This window comes from Tetrao urogallus, assembly GCF_951394365.1.
Source record: "Tetrao urogallus genome assembly, chromosome: 1".
NCBI classification, from domain to species: Eukaryota; Metazoa; Chordata; class Aves; order Galliformes; family Phasianidae; genus Tetrao; species Tetrao urogallus.
Genome location: NC_136813.1, coordinates 2,099,456 through 2,112,082, shown reverse-complemented (window position 1 = coordinate 2,112,082; position 12,627 = coordinate 2,099,456). Strand labels below are relative to the sequence as shown.

At 57.3% G+C, this 12,627-nt stretch overlaps 1 protein-coding gene across 1 annotated transcript in view; it reads right to left on the bottom strand.

Annotated features, from left to right (window-relative positions):
- Positions 1-5,405: 5,405 nt before the first annotated feature.
- The window catches only part of WDR73 (WD repeat domain 73), a gene marked incomplete at both ends in the record, with an annotated part of 7,691 nt that continues 469 nt past the window's right edge, over positions 5,406-12,627 (bottom strand). The window contains 3 exons of the mRNA XM_079545875.1: positions 5,406-5,620; positions 10,073-10,432; positions 12,411-12,575. Of these exons, the coding sequence (XP_079402001.1) occupies positions 5,406-5,620; positions 10,073-10,432; positions 12,411-12,575 (740 nt within the window). The remainder of the gene's footprint in view (positions 5,621-10,072; positions 10,433-12,410; positions 12,576-12,627) is intronic.

The following is a 12,627-nucleotide window of genomic DNA, read 5'->3' as shown; positions in this document are numbered from 1 at the left end:
CCCCAGCCCCCCAACCCTCTTTCCAGGACCTCCCCTCCCCTCAACCCTCTTTCCAGTACCCCCCCATCCTCCCCAACCCTCTTTCCAGTACCCCCCCATCCTCCCCAAATCTCTTTCCAGTACCCCCCCTCCCCCCAAATCTCTTTCCAGTACCCCCCCTCCCCTCAACCATCTTTCCAGTCCCCCCCCCTCCCCCCAACCCTCCTTCCAGGACCCCTCCTCCCCCCCCCCAGAGTTTATCATTGCTCTGCACCATTCCCACACCCCTGGATCCCCCCCCCCCAGGTACCAGCACTGGGGACCCTACCCCATGTTTCACCCCACACCCCCACCCTCCTGGATCGGGGTCCACCCACCCCACATCCCCCCCCCTGTCGCAGGGACACCCGGCTCCCCCCCAGCCCCTCACTGGGGCCACTGCCACTATTTATTGTGTCGCCCTGAGAGCAGAGCCTGGGGGGGGGAGGGGGGAGGAGGGGAAGGGGGGAACGCAACCCTGTGCCCCGACCTAAAGCGGGGTTTGGGGGGAGGTTCCTTGCTGCCCCCCTCCCCATTTTGGGGTCAGGCCGGCGGGCGGCGCGGTACTTCTCTTTTGTAAAGTGCTTTCTTTGTACTGTTCATCCACACCTGCTGCTTCTTTGGTTCCCCCACCATCTCCGTGACGTTTCTGTGTCCTGTCAAATAAATTATTCTAGTTTATTAATCTCTGAACGCAAACGCACACGGGACCAAACCCTCAGCGTGCCCATGCTTCTCCTGCCTCCCCCCCTTCCACCTCCACCTCCCCCCTTGGCCCAGTTTTGGGAGGCCTTGTTGACGTTGCTTTGCTCTCCAGCTCGCAGGGCTGCCGTGGCTCCGCGTCCCCAAGCGTTGATTGCAGGAAAACAAATCCCAAATCGATGCCGCGGCACCAAAGGTTGCAGCCCGCAGCGCTGACCTTCCCTTGGGCACGCGGATGCTCCCGTGGGATCGGCTCCAAAGCAGCAGGTCGGAAACAAAGTGCAAAGCAGGGCAGAGCTAAATTCTGCCTGCTGCTCTGCTGCAGCCAAAGCCGTCGGGGCCGGATGCACGGCTGGGATGGCAGCGCCTGCATCCCATCTCAGAGCAGATCATCTCACAGCATCACAGAACTGTAGGGGTTGGAAGGGACCTCCAGAAATCATGCAGTCCAACCCCCTGCCAAAGCAGGTTCCCTACAGCAGGTCGCACAGGCAGGTCTGGAACATCTCCAGAGCAGGAGACTCCACCACCTCCCTGCAGCCTGTTCCAGTGCTCCGTCACCTCACTGTAAAGAAGTTCTTGTGCACATTGCTGCACAACTTCCTGTGCTGCAGTTTCCGGCCGTTTCCCCTCCTCCTGTCTCTACTCACCACTGAAAACAGTCTGGCCTCGCCATTCTGCCCCCCACACCTCAGATAGTGACAGACCTGGATCAGGTCCCCTCTCAGTCTTCTTTTCTCCATGCTGAACAGACCCAGCTCACTCAGCCTTTCCCCATAGCAGAGATGCTCCAGGCCCCTCCCCATCTCGGTGGCCCTGCGCTGGGCTCTTCCCAAGAGCTCCCTGTCTGTTTTGTGCTGGGGAGCCCAGAACTGGACGCAGGGCTCCAGATGAGGCCTCAGCAGGGCAGAGCAGAGGGGGAGGATCACCTCCCTCGACCTGCTGGCCACGCTCTGTGCAATGCACCCCAGGATGCCATTGGCCCTCTTGGCCACCTGGGCACACTGCTGGCTCATGGCAACCTGTCGTCCACCAGGACACCCAGCTCCCTCTCATCCCCCATCCTGTACCGCTGCATGCAATTATTCCTCCCCAGATGCAAGACTCTACACTTGCTTTTGTTAAACCTCATCCGTTTTTTTACTGCCCAGCTCTCCAGCCCATCCAGCTCTCGCTGAATGGCAGCACGGCCTGCAGCCAATCCTCCCAACTTTGTATCATCACAAACTTGCTGAGGGTGGCCACCATCCCCTCATCAAGGCCATTGATGAAGATGTTGAACCAGACCGGACCCAGCACAGACCCCTGAGGAACACCGCTGCTCACAGGCCTCCAACTGGACTCTGCACCACCAACGACGACCCTCTGCGCTCTGCCAGTCAGCCAGTTCTCAACCCACCTCACTGTCCACTCGTCCATCCCACACTTCCTCAGCTTTGTGATAAGGATGTCGTGGGGGACAGCATCAAACGCCTTGCTGAAGGCATCTCGGATGAGATGTGTGTGGTTGGCCGGGGCATCGGGCCCAGCCAGCGCGGCTTCGGTGAAAGGCAGGTGGTGCTGCTCAACCTCATCTCCTTTCTGCCTTGATTTCAGCAAGGCTTTTGCTGCTGTCCCCCACGACATCCTTATGACAAAGCTGAGGAAGTGTGGGATGGACGAGCGGACAGGGAGGTGGGTTGAGAGCTGGCGGGTTGAGTGCAGGGGGTCGGCGGCAGCGGTGCAGAGTCTGGTTGGAGGCCTGTGAGCAGCGGTGTCCCCCATGGCTCCGTGCTGGGTCCTTGTTCAACATCTTCATCAATGGCCTTGATGAGGGGATGGTGGCCACCCTCAGCAAGTTTGTGATGAGACGAAGTTGGGAGGATTGGCTGCAGGCCGTGCTGCCATTCAGCGAGAGCTGGGCAGGATGAGAGCTGGGCAGGAAGAAACCAGATGGGGTTTAACAACAGCAAGTGTGGAGTCTTGCATCTGGGGAGGAATAACGGCATGCAGCGGTACAGGATGGGGGATGAGAGGGAGCTGGGTGTCCTGGTGGACGACAGGTTGCCATGAGCCAGCAGTGTGCCCAGGTGGCCAAGAGGGCCAGCGGCAGCCTGGGCTGCATTAGGAATGGTGCAGCCAGCAGAGCAGGGAGCTGAGCATCCCCTGCACTCAGCTCTGCTGAGGCCGCACCTCGAGGGCTGGGTTCAGTTTTGGGCTCCTCACTGCAGGAAAGATGTTGAGGCCCTGCAGCGTGCAGAGAAGGGCAGCGAAATGGTGAGGGGTGTGGAGCACAGGGCTGATGAGGAGCTGAGGGAGCTGGGATTGTGGAGGGTGAGAAGAGGAGCTCAGGGGAGACCTGATGGATGGAGGGATGGAGGGATGGATGGATGGATGGATGGATGGATGGATGGATGGAGGGATGGATGGATGGATGGATGGATGGATGGATGGAGGGATGGATGGATGGATGGAGGGATGGATGGATGGATGGATGGATGGATGGATGGAAGGAAGGAGGGATGGATGGATGGATGGAGGGATGGATGGATGGATGGAGGGATGGATGGATGGATGGATGGATGGATGGATGGAAGGAAGGAGGGATGGATGGATGGATGGATGGATGGATGGATGGATGGATGGATGGATGGATGGATGGATGGATGGATGGATGGATGGAGGGATGGATGGATGGATGGATGGATGGATGGATGGATGGATGGATGGATGGATGGATGGATGGATGGATGGATGGAGGGATGGATGGATGGAGGGATGGAGGGATGGAGGGATGGATGGATGGATGGATGGATGGATGGATGGATGGATGGATGGATGCGGGGCAGTCAGCCTCTTCTTTTGGCCTCTTCTCCCAGGCAACAAACAGGAGCTGAGGAAACGGCCAGGAGTTGTAGCAGAGGAGGTTTAGGTTGGACATGAGGCAGAACTGTTTCTCTCAGTGCTCAGGCACTGCAATGGCTGCACAGGGAGGTGGGGGAGTCGCCGTCCCTGGCAGCGTTCAGGAGGCGCCTGGATGAGGAGCTGCGAGATGATTTAGTGCTGGTGGTGGCAATGGTGATGAGGAGACGGTTGGACCGGATGATCTTACAGGTCGTTTCCAACCTTGATTCCATGATTCCATGATTCTATGATCCCATCTTCTCCCCGTGGAGGAGCAGCAGGGAACGGCGCAGCCAGCAGCAAACCAACCTGCTGAGCGCAGAACTGCACGCATCGTCAACTCTGCAGCCTCTGCAGCAGCGTCCCTGCGTGGGGGGAGCAGAGCAGAGACACGTGGGGAGCAGCAGCCCCACTGCTGCCCTATGGCGAGGCTGCTCTCAGGGCAAGCCCTGCTTGTGCTCTGTGTGGCCCATAGGAGATCGCTCCGCCTGCACCCAGCTGTGAGCTCTGGGTGCTCTGGGTGCCGCCAGCCCCTCTCCGAGCTGGAATGATTGGGAGGGAGAGTAAGAAAAAACAAGAAGCCAACGCAAAAAGGGAAGCGCTGGGTGATGAAACCACGCTGTTACTCAAGCACCGCTTCCCTGCAAAGAGCAGCAGATTTGCTTCCTTCTGCACTGCCGGCCCGGCTGGGATGTGAAACGGGGTCACGCTTTGCCTCTGCTGCTTTTGTGCGGCGTGGAGGAGGGAGGCCGCAGCCATCGGCCCTCAGCCCCCCGTGCTGCTCCAGGAACAGCCCTGCAGCCCTAGGAACGGCTCCCAAGCTGCCAGCCTGCCCCGTGTCCGAAACCAGAGCTCAACCCAGCGCATGGCAAGAGCAGAGAGATGGGAGCAAAGCTGGCTGCTCGCCCCGCTGCTCAGCTGCTCCGGTTTTGCTGGGCTGCAGGAGAGACCAGCAGGGCTGCAGCTCTCGCCCTCCTGCATCTGATCCCTGCTGGGAGCACGGCTCTGCCCCCGCAGCCCAGCAGCCGTTGCCATGGCACAGCGCAGGTCAGTACGTCCCATTCCCAGCACGCAGCTGCCTGGCGGCCTTGGCCACAGCTTCACCCCGTGTCCCCACCTGTCCCCACGGCGCCTCTGAGCAAACAGAGCAGCAGGACGCAGACGAACAACAGCGGAACGCTCGAACCCCTTTGCACCCCTTTGCACCGCAAGATCCAAGCTGCTGCTGCTGCTGCTGTTCCTCCTCCAGCCCCAGGAAATGGCATTTCGAGTTGAAGCTGCAGCCAGCAGCCCCACAGAATGCAGCCAGGCCTCCTCCCAGCTGGGTGCTGCTGCTCAGGGTGGGGGGAGAGGAGGGCGAAGCTGACAGCAGGAAGGGCTGCTCCTCTGCACGCTGCCTCCGCTGCGGCTTCCTGCTCCACACACACACACACACACACACACATAGGATGGAACAGCAACACGGCCAGGAGGTTCAGGATGCCGCAGGACAGCCCGTTTCCTCGCATTGTACTTTGCTGCTTCGTTGTTTTTCGGGGTTGTTTAATTACTTTTTTTCCCCTCCGAGCCTCGCGAGGCCGACGGAACGCAACAGAACGACGGCTGGGAGGGGGGGGACAAGAGAACAGAGCAAAACAACGCGGTCAGAACTCACATCCCAACGAGACGCGGGGAGCGCAGAGCATCGCCAAGGAACTGGCCCAAGGAATTCCCGTTCCGTATCACGACGGCTCCCGTCACCACCTCCAGGCAACGGGCCGCCTGGGAGCGCAGGCAGGAAAACCCCAAAGCGGCAGCCGCCCTCAGCTCCCCGGAGGCTGAACCCAATCCCAGATGTGCAAGGAGCCGTCGGTGGCCGCCGACAGCAGGGTTCTCGGTTTCTGGGGGTGCCACGCGTGCGCCGTCACCGAGGGCCGCCCCCCAAACGCGTGGCCTCGGTGCACAAAGAGGGGCTGCGCTTCGGCCCCGCTGCCGTCCCAGCTGCGCGTGTCGTAGACGTGCACGGCGCCGTCGAAGCCTTGGGAAGGAGCACAGGGGTTACAGCCACATCTCCACGCTCAGAACAGACCTCCGAGGCCCAACTGCCATCAGTGTTTCCCACTAAGCTGCAGCTTGCGGTGCTGCAAAGCTGAGAAGGGACCGAGGGCAGCAAAAGAACCCTGTGCTGCTCCACGGCTGGGGCACAGGAAGCCACCCAGCCCAGCTCCTGGCTGCAGGGACGGCTTGGATTGGGGTCAGGTTTACAGTTAGGGTTGGGGTCACTGTTAGGGTTAAGGTCTGAATTAGGCTTAGGGTCACAGTCAGGGTCACAGGGTTATGGTTAGGTTTACAGTGAGGGTTGGGGTCACTGTTAGGGTTAAGGTTGGGATCAGGGTTAGGGTTAGGATTGGGGTCAGGGTTAGAGTTAGGATCACAGGGTTATGGTTAGGGCTTGGGGTTGGGGTGACAGGGTTAAGGTTGGGATTAGGGTTAGGGTTGGGGTCAAAGTCAGAGTCACAGAGTTGTGGTTAGGGCTTTGGGGTCAGGGTTGGGGTCAGGTTTACAGTTAGGGTTGGGGTCACAGGGTTAAGGTTGGAATTAGGCTTAGGGTCAGAACCAGGGTCGCAGGGTTATGGTTAGAATTTAGGGGTCAGGGTTGGGGTCACAGGGTTGTGGTTAGGGTTAGAGTGGGATTGGGGTCAGGGTTGGGGTCACGGTTAGGGTTAAGGTCTGAATTAGGCTTAGGGTCAGAGTCAGGGTCACAGGGTTATGGTTAGGTTTACAGTGAGGGTTGGGGTCACTGTTAGGGTTAAGGTTGGGATTAGGGTTAGGGTTAGGATTGGGGTGAGGGTCAGAGTTAGGATCACAGGGTTATGGTTAGGGTTAGAGTTTTGGGGTCAGGTTTACAGTTGGGTTTGGGGTTGGGGTCACAGGGTTAAGGTTGGGATTAGGCTTAGGGTCAGAACCAGGGTCGCAGGGTTATGCTTAGAATTTAGGGGTCAGGGTTGGGGTCACTGAGTTGTGGTTAGGGTTAGAGTGGGATTGGGGTCAGGATTAGGGTCACGGTTAGGGTTAAGATATTAATTAGGCTTAGGGTCAGAGTCAGGGTCACAGGGTTATGGTTAGGTTTACAGTGAGGGTTGGGGTCACTGTTAGGGTGAAGGTTGGGATCAGGGTTAGGGTTAGGATTGGGGTCAGGGTTAGAGTTAGGATCACAGGGTTATGGTTAGGGCTTGGGGTTGGGGTGACAGGGTTAAGGTTGGGATTAGGGTTAGGGTTGGGGTCAAAGTCAGAGTCACAGAGTTGTGGTTAGGGCTTTGGGGTCAGGGTTGGGGTCAGGTTTACAGTTAGGGTTGGGGTCACAGGGTTAAGGTTGGAATTAGGCTTAGGGTCAGAACCAGGGTCGCAGGGTTATGGTTAGAATTTAGGGGTCAGGGTTGGGGTCACAGGGTTGTGGTTAGGGTTAGAGTGGGATTGGGGTCAGGGTTGGGGTCACGGTTAGGGTTAAGGTCTGAATTAGGCTTAGGGTCAGAGTCAGGGTCACAGGGTTATGGTTAGGTTTACAGTGAGGGTTGGGGTCACTGTTAGGGTGAAGGTTGGGATCAGGGTTAGGGTTAGGATTGGGGTGAGGGTCAGAGTTAGGATCACAGGGTTATGGTTAGGGTTAGAGTTTTGGGGTCAGGTTTACAGTTGGGTTTGGGTTGGGGTCACAGGGTTAAGGTTGGGATTAGGCTTAGGGTCAGAACCAGGGTCGCAGGGTTATGCTTAGAATTTAGGGGTCAGGGTTGGGGTCACAGAGTTGTGGTTAGGGTTAGAGTGGGATTGGGGTCAGGATTGGGGTCACGGTTAGGGTTAAGATATTAATTAGGCTTAGGGTCAGAGTCAGGGTCACAGGGTTATGGTTAGGTTTACAGTGAGGGTTGGGGTCACTGTTAGGGTGAAGGTTGGGATCAGGGTTAGGGTTAGGATTGGGGTCAGGGTTAGAGTTAGGATCACAGGGTTATGGTTAGGGCTTGGGGTTGGGGTGACAGGGTTAAGGTTGGGATTAGGGTTAGGGTTGGGGTCAAAGTCAGAGTCACAGAGTTGTGGTTAGGGCTTTGGGGTCAGGGTTGGGGTCAGGTTTACAGTTAGGGTTGGGGTCACAGGGTTAAGGTTGGAATTAGGCTTAGGGTCAGAACCAGGGTCGCAGGGTTATGGTTAGAATTTAGGGGTCAGGGTTGGGGTCACAGGGTTGTGGTTAGGGTTAGAGTGGGATTGGGGTCAGGGTTGGGGTCACGGTTAGGGTTAAGGTCTGAATTAGGCTTAGGGTCAGAGTCAGGGTCACAGGGTTATGGTTAGGTTTACAGTGAGGGTTGGGGTCACTGTTAGGGTTAAGGTTGGGATCAGGGTTAGGGTTAGGATTGGGGTGAGGGTCAGAGTTAGGATCACAGGGTTATGGTTAGGGTTAGAGTTTTGGGGTCAGGTTTACAGTTGGGTTTGGGGTTGGGGTCACAGGGTTAAGGTTGGGATTAGGCTTAGGGTCAGAACCAGGGTCGCAGGGTTATGGTTAGAATTTAGGGGTCAGGGTTGGGGTCACAGAGTTGTGGTTAGGGTTAGAGTGGGATTGGGGTCAGGATTGGGGTCACGGTTAGGGTTAAGATATTAATTAGGCTTAGGGTCAGAGTCAGGGTCACAGGGTTATGGTTAGGGCTTTGGGGTCAGGATTGGGGTCAGGTTTACAGTTAGGTTGGGGTCAGGGTTGGAGTCACAGGGTTATGGTTAGGGATTAGGTTTAGGGTTAGTGCTGGGGTCAGGGTAAGGGTCACAGGATGGTGGTTAGAGTTGGGATTGGGGTCAGGGTTGAGGTCACAGGGTTAAGGTTGGGATTAGGCTTAGGGTCAGAGTTAGGCTCACAGGGTTATGGTTAGGGTTTTGGGGTCAGGGTTGGGGTCACAGAATTGTGGTTAGGGTTAGAGTTGGGATTGGGGTCAGGGTTCAGGTCACAGTTAGGGTTAAGGTTGGGATTAGGCTTATGGACTGAGCTAGGGTCGCAGGGTTATGGTTAGAATTTGGGGGTCAGGCTTGGGTCACAGAGCTGTGGTTAGGGTTAGAGTGAAATTGGGGTCAGGGTTGGGGTCGCAGGGTTAAGGTTGGGATTAGGGTTAGGGTTAGGGTCACGGGGTTATGGTTAGGGCTTTGGGGTCAGGGTTGGGGTCACAGGGTTGTGGTTGGGGTTAGAGTTTTGGGGTCAGGGTTGGGGTCAGGTTTACAGTTAGGGTGGGGTCAGGGTCATGGGGTTATGGTTAGGACTGTGGGGTCAGGGTTGGGGTCACAGGATTGTGATTGGGGTTAGAGTTTTGGGGTCAGGTTTACAGTTAGGGTTGGGGTCAGGGTCGTGGGGTTATGGTTAGGGCTGTGGGGTCAGGTTTGGGGTCACAGGGTTATGGTTGGGGTTAGAGTTTTGGGGTCAGGGTTGGGGGCAGGTTTACAGTTAGGGTGGGGGTCAGGTTTACAGTTAGGGTTGGGGTCAGGGGTCACGGGGTTATGGTTAGTGCTTTGGGGTCAGGGTTGGGGTCACAGGGTTGTGGTTAGGGTCAGAGTTTTGGGGTCAGGGTTGGGGTCAGGTTTACAATTAGGGTTGGGGTCATGGGGTTGGGGTCACAGGGTTGTGATTGGGGTTAGAGTTTTGGGGTCAGGTTTACAGTTAGGGTTGGGGTCAGGGTCATGGGGTTGTGGTTAGGGCTGTGGGGTCAGGGTTGGGGTCACAGGGTTGTGATTGGGGTTAGAGCTTTGGGGTCAGGGTTGGGGTCAGGTTTACAGTTAGGGTTGGGGTCATGGGGTTGGGGTCACAGGGTTGTGATTGGGGTTAGAGCTTTGGGGTCAGGGTTGGGGTCAGGTTTACAGTTAGGGTTGGGGTCATGGGGTTGGGTCACAGGGTTGTGATTGGGGTTAGAGTTTTGGGGTCAGGTTTACAGTTAGGATTGGGGTCAGGGTCGTGGGGTTATGGTTAGGGCTGTGGGGTCAGGGTTGGGGTCAGGGTTGGGGTCAGGTTTACAGTTAGGGTTGGGGTCAGTGTCATGGGGTTATGGTTAGTGCTTTGGGGTCAGGGTTGGGGTCACAGGGTTGTGGTTGGGGTCAGAGCTTTGGGGTCAGGGTTGGGGTCAGGGTCTCAGCCCAGGACGAGAGCGTGTGCCCGAGGCAGTCTGAAGCCGACCCCCATCAGCTGCACAGCTTGCCCATTAACTGCTGGTGCTGCGATGGCCCAGCTCCCCTCGTTTGCTGAGCCCTGTGGTCTCTGCTGGGGGGAAAGAAGCTGCGAGAGCCCCAGATGGGAGCCAGGCTTCACGCTGCTGTGACTCGGGGTGGGAGGCGGCCGGGAGGGCGATCAGCTCAGCTCCCTGGCGCAGCTCCGCACAGCCTCTAAACGTGGCCTCGAAAACGGAGCAAAGCGCTGCGAAACGCCACCGAAACAACATCCAGAAAAAGAAATCTGTCCTCCCGGATCACCGACCTGAAACAGCAAGGCAACCTTCCAGAGCGGGAGCCCAGGTGACGCACAGGAACTCGGCGCTGGAGCCGGATGGTGGAACTCTGCATTGGGCTGAAGCCAAACACGGCGTGGTTTTCCTTACGTCCATCAGGACGAGCTGCCCTGCGCTCGAGAGGCAGGCAATGGGCTGGGAGCTCGGCTCAGAGCAGCCGACCGCCACGCGCCAGCGGCGCCCGCATTGCGCCGAGGGGATGAGCAGAGCCTGCAAGGGGCCGCGCTGCCGAATATCGGCCACGCACAGCCGCCCCGCCGCGCAGCACAGCACCGACGTGTTGGCATCCAGGAAGGCCAGGCTGCTGAGCTCCTCGCTGCTGCTGGAGGCTGGAAGAGATGAGCAGATCTCAGGGGGTTTCGCAAGGCTCCTGCTGAGGTCTCGGCGCGTTTCGAAGCCTCTCGGCTGCACAAACAGCAAAAGGAACCAAACGTGCCCTGATTCGGGACAACGGTGAACTGCAGTGCGACTCTGGGCTTGGAAGGGACCTCAAGGATCATGTAGCTCCAACCCCCCTGCCTAGCAGGGCCACCAAACATCCACATTTAGATCAGGTTGCCCAGGACCCCATCCAACCTGGCCTTGAACACGTCCAAGGACGGGGCATCCACAACCTCCCTGGGACTCTTGGCACCAAAACCATCAGCAGAGCTCCTGCAGGGCACGGATCCGGATGCAGCTCTAATTTGTAAGTGGAGCAAACTTCCTGGTACGCACCTCTATAAGAATGATGTTTCTCACTGATCTCGAACGTATCACCGAGCAAACACGATAAATGCCACCTCACACCAGGAAGGTCCGCAATGCAGATCCTATGGTGACTTCAAAGCTAATTACATTTACCCCCAGTGCAGCTTTCCCCCAAACGCAGAAGTGTCAGCTCCATCAAGCCTTGCTCGCCTCCCTGACCTCTCTGCAACACTGGAGAAAGAGCTGATCGTCTCCCCTCCATTTCAGTTTCACAGAATAATTGTAGGGCTTGGAAGGGACCTCCAGAGCAATTGCAGGGCTTGGAAGATCCAGAGCTCATCGAGTCCAACCCCCATCTGAGGCAGATCTGAGGCAGAACCCTCAATCTCAGGGATGAGATGAGATGATCAGAGGGCTGGAGCGGCTCTGCTGTGAGGAAAGGCGGAGGGAACTGGGATTGTTTGGCTTGGAGCAGAGAAGGCTGCAGGGAGACCTCATGGTGGCCTTCAGTGCTTGGAGGGAGCGGATAAACAGCTCTGCACTGCTCTGCGCTCCTGCAGGCAGCCTGAGGATCCACCCTGCATGGACAGTGGCAGCTTCCCAGCACATCCCAGCTACGGACCCCAGCACGGACCCACACACACAGGGATGCTCTCGAGGACAAAGGCAGCTGCTCTGTGCTCACCTCGTCTTTGAAGCTGAGCAGAGCACCTAAACAATTAAAATAACCTTCAGAACAGACTGCTTGTCTCATTAAGCTCGTCTACTGCTTCCATCTCGTGACATCTTTCTCGGGAACCTTTTGGGGCTTTCCTTATCGTGCTCATCTCCTTTTATTGATGTATCCTAATTCCATTCTCTTCTCGTTTGAAACCTTCTGGATTTCTCCCCATTTTTATTCTTCAATCACAGCATCGCAAGGTAGGAAACGAGCTGCAGGATCATCCAGTCCAACATCCTCCCATTCCTATTCCTAACCCACACCTCGCAGCTCCTCATCCAGGCGCCTCCTGAACGCTGCCAGGACGGCGCCTCCCTGTGCAGCCATTGCAGCTCCTGAGCACTGAGAGAAGCAGTTCTGCCTCATGTCCAACCTAAACCTCCTCTGCTATGACTGGTACAAATATTCACTGACAGGCCTTTATAAGACAAAGTGCATCGTAAGCTGAACGAGACCCAGGGAAACCTCACTGTGGCCTTCCAGTACTTGAAAGAAGCAGATAAATGGGAGGGGGAACGGCTGTGTGTGAGGGTGGGTGGTGACAGGACAAGAGGAATGGCTTTAAAGTGAGCCAGGGGAGGTTTGGGTTGGATGCGAGGAGGAAGTTTTGGAGGCAGAGGGTGGTGAGGCACTGGCACAGGTTGCCCAAGGAGGCTGTGGATGCCCCATCCCTGCAGGCATTCAAGGCCAGGCTGGATGTGGCTCTGGGCAGCCTGGGCTGCTGCTTGGCGACCTGCACACAGCAGGGCTTGGAGCTGGATGAGCGCTGTGCTCCTTTGCAACCCAGGCCGTTCTGTCACTCCATGAGCATCGAGGGCAGCACAACGAACCCCCGCCACTCGTGCGCCCTCCTTCACGCAGCCCCCAGCCCCGCAGCCTGTCGGCACGCTGCACACCTGCTCTGTACACCTCCTTCTGCGACTCCACCTCTGTGATCCGGGTGCTGCTGAGCCTTGAGCCGTGAAGAACCCACGGGGCTCTGGCTGAAATGGTGGCGATTTTCGCCCAGCTCTCATCAGTGCCATTTTCGGTCGAGATGGCACTTAGAGATTGAATCACATCTGGTGGGAAGAGAGAGAAGCAGCTGTAAAAGGCATCGGGTAGAGAGCAACC